This window comes from Cynara cardunculus (genome assembly GCF_001531365.2).
Source record: "Cynara cardunculus var. scolymus isolate 2C chromosome LG 14, CcrdV1, whole genome shotgun sequence".
In the NCBI taxonomy this organism is placed as follows: Eukaryota; Viridiplantae; Streptophyta; class Magnoliopsida; order Asterales; family Asteraceae; genus Cynara; species Cynara cardunculus.
The window spans coordinates 10,789,173-10,803,533 of record NC_037541.1 but is presented as its reverse complement, the minus strand read 5'-3'; the positions used below and the strand labels follow the sequence as shown (position 1 = coordinate 10,803,533).

The 14,361-nt window shown below is 32.3% G+C and overlaps 1 protein-coding gene across 1 annotated transcript; it reads left to right on the top strand.

Annotated features, from left to right (window-relative positions):
• The first annotated feature begins 4,640 nt into the window (after positions 1-4,640).
• LOC112527012 (protein GRAVITROPIC IN THE LIGHT 1) lies at positions 4,641-6,544 on the top strand. Its single transcript, XM_025137485.1, has one exon. The coding sequence runs from the start codon at positions 4,808-4,810 to the stop codon at positions 6,224-6,226; it is 1,419 nt and encodes a 472-aa protein (XP_024993253.1). The 5' UTR covers positions 4,641-4,807; the 3' UTR covers positions 6,227-6,544.
• Positions 6,545-14,361: the final 7,817 nt, after the last annotated feature.

Here is a 14,361-nt window from a genome sequence, read left to right as displayed (position 1 = left end):
TAAAGATCCTAAAATAAGGTACTAACCTGAAATCCCTAAATGACGAATTGTCACAATACTCTACCTTGATACTTAACATCTTCAAAGCAAATATAATAATAAACTCCATTGGATACTTTGCTGATGCCAAAAAGAAGATAAGCTCAAACTCAAACTTGAATGGATATCCTTGATTGATGATTAAACGATCTAAATAAGCAAAGACCTTTAAAAGTTGAGCAAAGCTCCATACGAGCATCAAATGTCTTCCAAATACTCAAAACGAGAACCAATGTCTAAATCGAGTGTTAGTTTACTTTAAAACAGTCGAAACAAGAAAATGGAATTATGCGAAAGGGCAACGTTATGGCTCTGATCATCCGAAAGAAGTAAATCGAGTAGATGTGTTCAGTAACATCCTAACACCGAATAATGAAGTTGCAAAGTTTGAACAAGAGCAACAATAAAGTGATTGACAAAACAATATTATTAATTATTAACAAATAAATAATAAATTAACTTAATCTAAAAAATAATTCAAAGGATACATATATGTTTGACTTATAATTGAAGAGTTAAAAAGGCACAAATTCTTTGACAACAAGGAATATATAAGTATTTTTAATTCTCCAAAGTACAAATATTTAAATTTTCAAATATTTTTTTCTACATCCCTAATTGCAATATTTTATGTGAAAAGAGACAATGAAAGAGGTTACAATTTATTAATATTCAATTTTATGATATAAATTTAATTTTAGTTTTTTAGTATTTTAACTTTAAAATAATTATTAATAATCATTGCTTATGGTTTATACAAATACATAAAAAGTAAGAAATTCATTTCTTCATATGATTTTTTTTTATTTAAGATTATTTTTAATATATTAGTTAACATGTATTTGTTTCATGAAGTATTTATTTTATGTGTATTTTGTTGAAAATATGAAACTAATATATATTAATCAATACACTAAGTTCAAGTCTGTTGGTAAAAAAAAAACTTCATGTGAAACAACACTGGTATGAAACATGGGTAACAAAAGATGTTATTGTTTCGTATGCGAACCAATAATTAGTTTGGTTTCATATGAGAAACAAAAAGTTTCATATTAAAAAGTCAATATGTTGTTTCATAACTGAAACAACATTGGTATGGAACTACTGTTACAAAAACAATTATTGTTCCATATGAAAACTAATAATTGGTTTGGTTTCATATGAGAAACAAACAGTTACAATGAATATTATTGGAGAAAGGGTGATGAAATCAGTTATGACAACCGAGAATGAGATTTTTAAGGAAGAGATTAGTCTTATAACAAATAAGTTAAATATGATATTTTATGATATATTAAGCAATATGATTATTCTTAAAATATAAATTTGTTAAAAAGACATAAATACCCTTATTTGTTCGGTTTGTAACTTTTGAATGATTTGCAAAAGAAGAAGCTTCGATATACATATGTGTGTGTGTGATGATGTGTCTTTTGAAACACAATTTAATAATTCAAAGTAGTAAACTGCACCGAAATTAAAGTTCGATAAAAATTCAAACAATTAAGAATATCATGAAAATCCTAAAATCGTATTATCTATACTATATTATAAAGCATTTGACTAAAACTCTTAAAAATCATCTTTTATACATTAAATTCTGCTTATTGATGTATATTACTTAAAATTCAATATTACATGTAAACATATATTATATTATAAAACATTTGACCAAAACTCTTAAAAATAATCTTTTATACATGAAGTTCTGCTTATTGATGTATATTACTTAAAATTCAATATTACATGTAAACATATATTATATTATAAAACATTTGACCAAAACTCTTAAAAATAATCTTTTATACATGAAGTTCTGCTTATTGATGTATATTACTTAAAATTTAAGAAGATTACAAGTAAATTGTGTGTAAGTACAACTTATTAAGCTCAATGTTTGAATTCGTGTAACTAACTGTAGATAAATATAATCAAATATATGATAAAATTCTCATTTTAAATATATAATTTAAAACATAATTAAAATAATTATTAAGTTCTAACATAATACTTAGTTATTATCTTTATAAAAAATTATATTATCAAATCAAAAATAAATTATTTCGTTATTAAACCTAAATTAAATTATAATAAAAAGTTAAATTAAAAAAATTACATAAAAAATAAAAACTTTTATGTATTTTTAAATTTTTATGAAATTTTTAAATTTATATTGTATTAAAAAAACATTATTATTTATTTAAAATCACATAAAAGTTATATCGACCCTTAAAATATACATTAGGGTTGTCACATGTAATTTTGTTTTATTTATTAAATTTAGTATGGTTTATAAAAGGAAAGAAAGCGAGTTGTCCGTGATGGGAGCTCAAAATGCGGACTCCTGTCGTTTTAGTATTTCCCCAAATTATTACCGTTGATCGGTCTCCTTTCCTAAATTTCCGACATTATTTAATTCATCACATTTCCACCACCAATATTAAAATTGAAGTCATACATAAAAGAAGTCAAAAAAACAGTTTTAAAACTAATTTTCTTTACACCCCAATTTTTTATGATATTTACATTATTAGTCCTCCGATTATAAAATCCATCATTAATGGTTCCTTACACATAGAATGAACAAGAACCGGTGCACCTAAGTCCTTTGGAAGCCCGATTCAAAAAAATAGAAAACGAAACTGGTTCTAGTATGAAATAGGTGGATTGAACTGGTTCTGGTCGTTGTATTTTTAAAAGTTAAAAGAACTTATTTTCAAAGTTTAATAGTTATTTGCCTTTGATCGGTTCAAATCCGTCATTAATTTGTACAAAATAGTTGCTTTCACTGATCCTGATCAATGCTCACATCAATCCTAAAATCTGGTTTGATTCAATCATTTTTCGACTGGTTATGACCATTACTCAACTTAAATAAATCTGATTGATGAGTATTTGAGACTCATCCATGTAGTTTTGTATATACAAGATGGCCTCATGGTTTGCAAAAACGTTTGTATTTGGTCTCTTCCTTTAGCTGCTGTCAAATAATTTCATTAAATAAGAGATATTTCTGTTCTTTTATTAATTTTTTTTTGTCTTTTACATAATCAAAAACCACATGATCAGGATCATGAAATAGATTTTGATTAGGTAAACAACAAAAAAAAAATCAATAAAAGAACGAAAATACCTCTCATTTAACAGAATTTTTTTAATGACCGTTAAAGAGAGAAACTAAATGCATACGTTTTGTAAACCACAATGACCACTTTGTAGTTTAAAAAATGTAGGGATCAAAAATATTATTCTCAGCAAACCACAGAGACCAAATTTGTAGTTTAGTCTTATATTTTATTTACAATGTAACAATACCAAAACTCTAAGGGTCATAACTGAACTTTATTCAAATCAAACCACAACAATTATTTTCTCTTATAAATTTAATTTTCTAAAAGTCAAGGATAAATATAAAAAACATAAACTGATTATTATTATTTTTTTAAACATAAATTTTCTTCCCAAATTAAATAAATTACAACTTGTTATTTTTATACATAATATTATAAAATCTGCCTGATTTTATGTATAATATTTTTCATTTTAGGGGGTGTTTGGGAAAGCTTATTTAAGGTGCTTATCAACTTATTTCAGTCCACAACCGCCGATAAGTTATTTTGAGTGTTTGGATGTGAAAAAAAAAAACTGCTTATACCGGTGCCAAACCGGTAATAAGTTGTTTTTGATAAGTTACTCCCTCTTGACTTATTTGACATATTACCCTTTTAACCCTCTCATCGCATCCGTCTCTCCTCTCATCGCATCCGTCTCTCCCCTCTCATCGCCGGCAAGTCCTCTGGTTTCTCATCGCCGGCTTCCTGCTTCTTCCTTCGCTTTGCATTTTGGTATAGGGTAGAAGATATACCTGATTCTTCCTTCGCTTCCTGCTTCTTCCTTCGCTTCCTGCTTCTTCCTTCTTCCTGCTTCTTCCTTCGCTTCCTGCTTCTTCCTTCTTCTTCCTTCTTCCTGCTTCTTCCTTCTTCCTGCTTCTTCCTTCGATTCTAGGGTTTCAAATATGAACCCTTTTTCTTCAACCAACTTCCAACGATTCTAGGGTTTCAAATATAACCTAAAAATGAGCTGTCCTTTTTGGTCATTTTGCATTTTGGTACCGCTATAAGCTAATCCAAACACTTTTTACAAAACTCCAGTTTGATACCGCATAAGTTAATAAGCACTTTTACAAAAAAGTATAAGTTGTTTTAAATAAGCTTACCCAAACACCCCCTTAAATCATCTTAAAAAAATCAAAATCAAAATTTAAAATATAATAAAAAATATTTATTAAAAAATATAAAATATATAAAGTTATGAGACCGGTCTATTTTTATAAGATTTGTGAGATTATATTTTTATATTTAAAATTTTACAATAAAATTTTATAAAGATAACTTATTTTGCAGTGTTCAATATTTTTACTGTGAATGTCTGAATTTTCTTTATCTTTGTAATATTTTGTTATAAAGTTTTAAATGTAAAAATGTATTTTATGAACTTTTATATATGATTTTTATAAATTAATATAAAATTGGTTTCATATTTCCCATGGAAAAGAAGACCTTCTGTATCTCTCTCTCTCTCTCTCTCTCTATACACTCATACCTTCCTTCTAAGTCATCCAAGGCACCATTGCGAAACCCTTCTCTCTCCTCGTTTTCTCTGTCTCTAGCACACCAGCAGCTCAAGCTAAAACACATAAATCCCATTCCCATATGTGAGTTCTTGTTGATTCCATGATATAATTATGTGAAAAAGAGAGAGATCGAAAATGGAACTGGGAGCAGCAGCAACTTCAAAACCCCCACAAATCTCAGAAATGTTTCAGAAATTTGCAATCGCATTCAAAGCTAAGACGTTTGAATTATTCGCCGAGGAAGAAGAATCCGCCGCTAATTCTGCCGCCGTATCGGCCGCCGTCTCCGACAACGAAGATGGGTTCACTCTTCTTGACTCCACCGAAGATTTCATCACCGATCAGAAGGTTATAATCATCAAACCCGACTTGAAAAGTCAAAATCAAATTGTTTCTGCTTCAATCATACAACCTTTCAATACGCGCTTCGGTAATTATCTAATTTCATCTGTTTTCGCTGTAATTTCATCGTTTGAAGCTTCTTATCTTCAATTACAAACATCCCATGTGCCGTTTGACGAAGAAGGGATTATGATTAATGATAAAGCTTTAGTCAATCAACTTCAGAAACTTTATGATTTGAGGGGATTGTATATAGATTCTCGAAAGAATCCAGACTTTAATCTTGATTTTACAACTAGGTCTTGTTTGGAAGCTCAAGTTAATGAGAATCAGAACAAGTTAAGAGCCTTGGAGACCATGTTTAATAGACTACAGTCTGATATTGATGGTAAAGATGATAAGGTTTTGATGTTAAAGAAGCAATTGGGGGAAACTGAAGACTGTAATTCCAAGTTGTCAATGAAATTGTCAAAAAACTTGAAACCCCCAAATGGGTTTTTGCCGACAATTAGGGTTTTTGATTCAATGCTGCGTGATGCTTGTCGATCTTCACATCGGTTTACAAAACTTTTGATCCAGTTGATGAAGAAAGCAGGGTGGGATTTGGGTTTAGCAGCTAATTATGTTCATCCTGATGTTGGGTATGTTAAAAAAGGGCATAATCGCTATGCCTTTTTGTCATACGTCTCTTTAGGTATGTTTCAAGGTTTTGATTCCGAAAATTTCGGTTTGGCTGAGAATGTAGCTTCTAATGATAATTCAATGGAATTATTTGAGCATGTATTGGTCAATCCATTGGAGACTTTAAATAAGAACCCTAGTTGTGCTTTCTCAAAATTTTGTGAAAGAAAGTACGAAGAACTTGTCCATCCAACAATGGAATCTTCAATATTCAAGAATTTGGACAGAAAGAAGGAGGTTTTGGATTCATGGAGGTCTTTAAGTGTATTCTATGAGGCGTTCGTTAATATGTCTAGCTCAATGTGGTTACTTCATAAATTGGCTCGTTCATTTCATCCAACGGTTGAGATCTTTCAGGTGGAAAAAGGGGTTGACTTTTCGATGGTTTACATGGAAGATGTAACCAAAAAAGATGCATACCATGATAAGGGCATATCAGAGGTTGGGTTTACAGTCGTACCCGGGTTCAAAATTGGGAAAACAGTCATCCAATCTCAAGTCTATCTAACTGGATCAAACCGTACAAAATAGGAACTTTCAGTTGCAAGAATGGCGAATCAATAACATTAGAGCCCAACTGGTTGACCACTTGATGTTTGTGAAGCTGGTTGGATGTTCAGAGTTTTGATCTTGCGGTTTACAAGCGAGTTTTCTGGTAATGTATTTAAAATATCACATTTATCGTTCGTTTTTAGCTTCTTTTGAGTGCTTAGTGTCGTGTAGAGATTTCAATCTGTACAGAAGTTCCTTTGGTCGATCGTTTCCATCTTGTGTATTGGGGATGGGGTGAAGATAAATGAATTGTATGTTACTCCAAAGTTGTGAAAAATATCATAGCACTTCCCGAAATCTTTTGATCCAAATCTTTATCAAGATTACTGCTATCGTTTTCTTTTGCAGCGATTTGATGAACTAAAGATTGCAATTTTTAGTTTCTTGCTCAGTCAACTCCGTTTACGTTTATATTTTGTAAGCTGTTAGATGCAGAGTCAACTCTGTTCACGTTTCGATGAAGCGATGAAGTTTAGGTTCATGTTTGTGGGTTTTATTGCTGTTGGGGTGATGAAATTTTTTGAATATAGATAGTTCTTGATGATCACAGTATGTTTGGTTGAATGAGTGCATTTGTTCTTGAAGTAGCAGCATATGTTTGTGGATATCTTGATGGTACTCTCTACCATTTGCTACTCCAACTGTCATTAAGAAGGGTTTTACATGTCTTTACATGGTATCAGAGCAGGTATTCAGCATCTCTAGGGCCCCAAGGTTCTGAACGGTATGAAGTATGGAGTGGTGGTGAGATCAAGCCTTATGAGGCATGACGACGTTTTTTTAAGACGTGACTGACTTGTGATGAAAACTCTGTGCATCACACACACTCACACACACACTATATATATATATATATATGTTTTTTTTACTAATACTCAATTAATCAATGATATTGAAAAATTTAAATTCGGTTATATACTAAAAAACTAAGAAGCTAAACACTAAAAAGATTAAAAGTCAAATAACAAACCACACATCAGGTCATTGCATGCCAAGAATTTAACATGACGTCAAAGACGAGCCCTGATCCATGGCTCACAACGACGATTGCGATAGCATGTCTTTTAGAACATTAGGTACGACACACTCGATCAAGCCTCTACTCAAGGGGGTATGTCTAGCATCCATTTGAGGAGGTGTGTTGGAATCCTATATCTGTTAAACACTATTAAACTTTTAAATATGTTGGAATCTTTCTTCTATCTATAAAAGGATGAAGCTGCTAAACCAATAATTTTGGAAATTTATGATGTCATCAGTGGTTATGACGATGTCATCACTAATTACGACTTTGACAAGGTTGCCGAACCTAATTTTGTTGTGGAACATAGCAGTATTCAGAAAGGCGTGCTATAATATATTATGACGTAACATGCGTCTTTCGTTACAATAAACCTTACAACGTTTGTGTAAAGCGTGTGTCATGGAGCGCCACGACTCGCGTTTTTTTTTTCAAGGCGGTGATTTTATTCAAGTTTTTCTTAAAAAAATTAATTTTCTTATTTTTTTTTTGTAACTTATTGTGTTTTTACATTTTTAACTTTAGATTGTACACGGTTACAGAGCCACATAATTACATGACTCACAGTTTCATGGATTCATGCAATATTACAGACTCATGGTTAAAACGAAAATCTATTTTTTTTTAATATCGTTAAGAATAAAAATGGAATTAATATGTTATGACATACAAATTTACCGCCTTATGCCACGCCTTGAAAAACACAACATCCTCGCCGTGGTGTGTAAGGCTTAATCTTGAACTCGCTATCACGCTATGTCATGCCTCACGCCATTCTGGGCTTTGGAACTTATGGGCCGTTTACTAAACGCTTACTCGGTAAGTGCTTACTGGGTAATTTTCCTTACCGGATGAACATGACAACGGTAAAAAATCTTACCCGGTAAGAGCAATGATAAGTCGGTAAGTGAGGGTGACGACTCTTACCCGAGTAAACACTTACTAGGTAAATTGTTGCATACAATACCATTTTGATGTACTACAATCTTATCCGGTAAAATAAATTACAATGTTGACTCCTAAGGGTAAGCGCTTACCAGGTAAGCATTTAGGTAAACGACCCCTTAGAGAGTGCTTTTTGGCTGTTGGGACTGGAAAATGGTGTTTGCTTATTTTCGAGTTTAATAAATATTTGCTTCATTTATTTAAAAAAAATTAATACATCAAATAAAGAATAAATTCGTTCTAAAGATCAACACTCGATTGTCTATAATGACAAATCAAAATTTAACATAAGCAATATATAAAACAAACCAACACAAAGTCTAGATAATAAATGCATATTTGAACCTATTTTTATATCAAATTCCTTGAATGATGATTTATTAGTTAATAGACCTCCTTAATTTCGATTATTTGATTATAGATGCCAAGACGATGGATTCCAAGCCTAAGTAGAGCATAACATAGGTCTACGTGATCCTGACATGCTACCTTGCCATGCTAGGGTTACTTACAATGGTAGCATAAAGGAAAAGAACCTGAAACTCTTTAGAACTTATGGTACATAAAATGATATCCTAACAAGCCACCTAGGGTCACAAGTCAGGTCGGAAACGAGCGCCTCATGCAAGCCTCACATAAGAGATTTGAACTTATGTTACATAAAATGCTACCTTGACATGCCACTTAGAGTCGCATACAAGGGTCGTGGTCGCAGACCGTGAGCTGATTTCCCCAAATTTCAATTCTTGAGCAGTTTCTTCATTTTATCATTTAAAAGCCTCTTGAAACCGTCATGGAGGGGGGATTCGACCAGAGACACAATTAAGGAGACTTGGCGGCGATTTTGGAGGATCCGTTATCAATTTCTTGTATCAAATTATGGGTTTAATCTTGTAAGTTTCTAAATTTTCGAATTAGAGATATGAGTAGCTAGTTTCTTCAATTGTAGTGACGGGTATGTAATTGCTGTTGGTTTTGACCTTGTTGAAAGTTCATTATCTTTTTATTTCCATTTATGCAAATTTGTTTATTTCGATTTGTCAATTTTGGATTGTTGATTTGAGTAGGTGTCCTTACTTTTTCTAATCTGATTTTGATTTTGATTTTGTTATTCAAGGTTACAGAATCCACAATTGTTCCTTACTTTGATAAGTAACAAGCGACATCTTGGTTGATAGATCATATTAATCATTTGGTGTTGTAGTTTGTACAATATAGTCTAAACAGTCGCCATCTGATTGTTGGCTAAGAATAATGCTTATCTGTTTTTAATGCTGATGGTAGTTGAGTTTAGGTGTGTATCTAAACTTGACTACCCAATTAGGTGCTATTTGTCGAGCTTCTCATGTCAGTGAAGCTAGCTAGTTTAAGGATAAGCAAGGTATTGGTGCATGTCAACATTTATAACTGTTCTGGAATGATATTGAGAAAATCCCTGTGAAGTACAAGTCAATGATGCATGGTCCAACAGGCATTTATTAATAATCAGTAGAACTCGTTTATTTATCATTAATTGTCTTGTTTTATTTGCATGTTAAGTTTAATTCTCAACTCACAACCCCCCTGTATTTAATGCTTTCAATATATTTGCACGTGACATCGTTTTGGACTCACGATTAACACTGAGTCCTTGAGGAGACGACCTTACTTATCGCTATCACAATTCTTGTGTATGAGAGGTAATAGATTACATTATAAAATTGTATTATTTGCCGGACTCGACACTTACAAGTGTTATATACTAAAATATAGTATCAATCGCTATCTCGAAAGTACGGAAGACGTCTCCAAATAACTGAATCATTCTTGTGCCTAGGGGGTGTACGTGGGTTGAGTTGGACGATTTTTGACATTTTTACAACCCAACCCAATTATGACGGTTTGAAAAATCTCAGCCCATTCAAAAGTATAACCCAACCCAACCCTTGCGGGTTGGGTTGGGTTGGCGAGTTACTAAAATTCATAAAGTTGGCAAATGAAATATGATAAAGAGTACTGAAAATATACCTATCAAAGTCATTAGTAATTACAGTCATCCAAAAATTTATCTAAATCCTCAAGTATTGGAATCAAATTTCAAAAGTTTAAATGATAGCATCGGATTCAAATCCTTAGTCAAGTACAACCATCTTGGACCTTTCCGACTCCGATGTTGCATTTTCCTTGAGTTTGTCTACAATTCAAAAAGAATATTTTAAACCATTTTTTAAGAATATATAAGCATGAAAAAAGAACCATTGTTAAGTTTATCTTCTTCAAGAAAGTCATAAGATGAAATTTCATCCAAAATTCACTTATTTGGATCCGCTCATTATTCCCTTTCAACCAACTTTTCGTGCATACAAGGGCCTCTACCATTTTTGGATTCAAAAAACTTCTAAATGAGTCTAAAATACGACCGCTAATACTAAATGCGGATTCAGATGCTACGGTAGATATAGGTATAGCAAGAACATCTCTAGCTATCATAGACAAAATGCAATACCTATTAGTATTATCTTTCTACCAAAGTACTACATCAAATGATGGAGTCTTTGGATTGATAGATCCATCAACCAAATATCTATCAACACCGTTCATGTTTTCCGKCACGTCCATTTGTTGTTGTTGCAAAATGATTTCTATAATTTTTTTCCTTTGAGATTCTTTAGAATTATTCTTTGGTGGTGATTCTAGTTTGGTAGCCTATATACATAGAAAAAAAATACAAACATAAACTCAACAAACGATAACATATTAACATGCATAATAAAATTTTAAAAAACAATCATGCATAAAACTAAGTAACTAAAAAATATGCATATTTTTGGGCTATAAATAATAATTTTGTAAATATCATTTATATATATATATATATATATATATATACAAAATTTATAAAAATAATATATATTAGCGGCTGGTTGGCGGTTTGGGTTGGGTTGAGTTATGCTAACCGAATTTCAACCCTCCTAATTAGTGGTTTCGTTGTTTAGCGGTTTGGAAGTTTGGCAGATTAGGTTTAGTTGGGTTGTTAACGGGTTGGTTTGGGCGGGTTTCACGGTTTGACGGTTTTTTATATACCCCTACTTGTGCCTTTAACTAGCACTCAACTCTTCACAGTGTCACTAGTACCATTCCCGAATAAGGACCTGATGCATATGCCAACAAGAAAAAGTGTTAAGCTTAATGGATTGTGAGTGAAACATTTTCATCATAACTATAAAACAATAAAACTAAAAAACTGCTTATTGAACTCAACATTTCTAAAATGCAACGTCTTTACCATAAAAACAAACATATTTTCGAAACCCATTTCGTGATGACAACTCAATAACCCAAACACCCATTTTGTTATGAAACCAGAAGCCAGTACTCACAAAAAACTTGAATAAAGCTTGGTACCTCAGATACCAAAAACATGAATAAAACTCAAGGATCCAAAGCAACAAAATATGAATAATATACAACATCTGAAACATCAAATCATGGGTACATTTCATACCCAATACAACATCAAAAAATGAATAAAATATCATATCCAAAACACACATTTCGGTGACGGGGGAGACCTAATTCCATTCAATGTGTAAAAACACAAAGTAAGCTACATATCTATGTTAATAAGCATCACTATGGATCAATGTCATTAAGTTCAACCACCCATAATATATTCGGTGACGGGTGATTTCGCTGAATGTKACCGAACACAAAAGTAAGCCACATATCTATGTTAATGAGCATCACTATGGATCAATGTCATTAAGTTCAACCACCCAGATCTATAGTTTAATGAGTCATCATGTTCAACCACTCTAAGTCTATAGTTTGAGATCCCCAAAGATCATAGTTAAGCTCATTCACTTGAAATTATATTATGTTGGTCAATAACTGATCCCCGACTCTAAGAGCTTGCACCATATTGCCTATGAAGACATAATGCCTATTTTAAGCTATTAAACTGGACTGTACATCCCATTTAAAACAAATAAAACAGACTCCTATGCGTATGGATCCATTGCATTACATTCTAAATTACATGACTCCAACTGAATGACCAACACACTCAAAACATATAATTTGAAATAAATATGTCATAAATGCATATCAAGTTCAAAGCTCAACATAGAGAAATTTAAACCAGACAAATGTCCCCAAAACCCGTTCGAGTTAAAATCAAACAAGTTTACTCCACAACTCACTTGACTATACAATAAAAGTCAACGTAAACCAATTAGTTACAAATGTTCAACGTTTAGGCAAACTCATCATTACTAACTTAAAGGTCGGGAAAAATCCCAAAACATGCATTGATCTCAAATCCAAGCCAATAAGCTCTTCCCCTTGTTTAACTAGTTTTAAATGAGTCTTCATAAACCCGAAAGTGAACTTAAAAGAGTTTGATAAATCTAATGACCCAAAATACCACCAAATCCAATAAAACTCAATCATGTGTATTTAAAATGATTTATAAAATCAATATACCAAAATGTGAACTAGCATCAAAATAATCCCTATATGAGGGATACATCATTAAAACCCGCACATTTTATGATTCATCATCAAAGTATCTAAAAACCCAAAATTTATGTATTTCTCGAGATTTTTGTAAAATCAAATGTGCAAAAGATGCAATTTCGATCGCACGAGTTTCTATTTGGATAAACTATTAGTACAGCTCAGAGAAGAGGAGAAACATTGGATAACACAACTTTCCACACAAATTTAACCATAAAAAAAAGTTGCTCGCATATGTGTGCGCGTGCCATAAAGGACCGGAAGACTTTCTCCATACCTTAGGTCAAGCCATAACCTATGTGTGTGCCTAAGACCTAGACTCCTCATCTGCTCAATTTTCTTCCCATTTCCCTCATTCCGTTCTCTCTCTTTCTTTCTCTTTATCTCTCTTCAATAATTTCAGTTCGATAGCCATTAAAGGCTAGGCTCATGGCGTCTCAAGTTTTAAAGATTGCTATAGTGAAGACTTCATTTTGGAGGATTTGACTTCAAGAACTTCTCCTCAAATCTAGGGTTTTTCTTGATTTCTAGATTTGGCTAAAACTTAGCAATGTAAGTTCATTCTACACTTCTGTAAAGTTATATATACATTCAAAATGTTATATTTTAGTCTCTCAAGCTTCCATTTCATAAATTTTTATGTTTATGATGATTTTGGACCATTTAGGTCAAACATTGGGAGATTTAGGGACATTGTAACTTTTTGATAAACCAAAAGTGTGGGAAAGATTTATATATTTTATGTTTTTGATGATTTTGGATCATTTAGGTCGAATCGGGAGAGGACTTTGTACCTTTTTGATAAACCAAGTGTGGGAAATGGTTTTTTATGTTACAACATCGGTTGTTTTAAAGTTGCAATTTTGGAACCAAAACCAAAAATTAGTCTTCACCCATTAGGTTTTTTGATAAAATAAGGATTTTATCCGCTTGACAACTTATTATACAAATGTTTATGTGTTGGATATGGTTTGACATATCCAGAATCATTAGTGTAAGATACTGTAATCTAAAGGATCCATAGACATATGAATCAGTTTTATTGGTATGACCGTGATGATATTCCCTCATTATAACTTGAAATAGGAATTAGGTCTTCATAGGCAAAATGGTGTGACACTTAGAGTCGGGCATCGTCCATTGAGCAATATAATGTAATGTCTAGTGAACGAGCTTAACTAGGACCCTTGGAGATCTTAAGCTATAGGCATGTAGTGGTTGAAATTGATTTCTCATTAAACAATAAACCTGAAGTAGTTGAACTAAATGAGCATTGATCCGTAGTGATGCTTTCTAATATAGATATATGACTTACTTTTGTGTTCCATCATTATCCATGGTAAACCGGTTCTCCCCCATCATTGTAGGATGTATTGTGACTATATGATATCGAAACCAGTATATTTGTTGATCCTCTCTCTCAGTGATTTGATGATAATCCCTTTTTCCTTTTGATGTATTTTAGTTTCTGTATTTTCAGTTCCAGCGATCAATACACTGAGCATGTTCAGTGATCGCTGAAGAACTCGCTTTGTAAATCATTCAGAGACAATGATCAAGAAAACAACACTCACACCAAAGATCCTTCAGCAAACGTCGAAGACTGAAACTGAAGATTAGAGACTGGCGCGTACGTGATCTGAAGCGGTAT

Excerpts from the sequence above, each read along its gene's own strand:
- LOC112527012 (XM_025137485.1), top strand. The coding sequence starts at position 4,808 with ATGGAACTGGGAGCAGCAGCAACTTCAAAACCCCCACAAATCTCAGAA.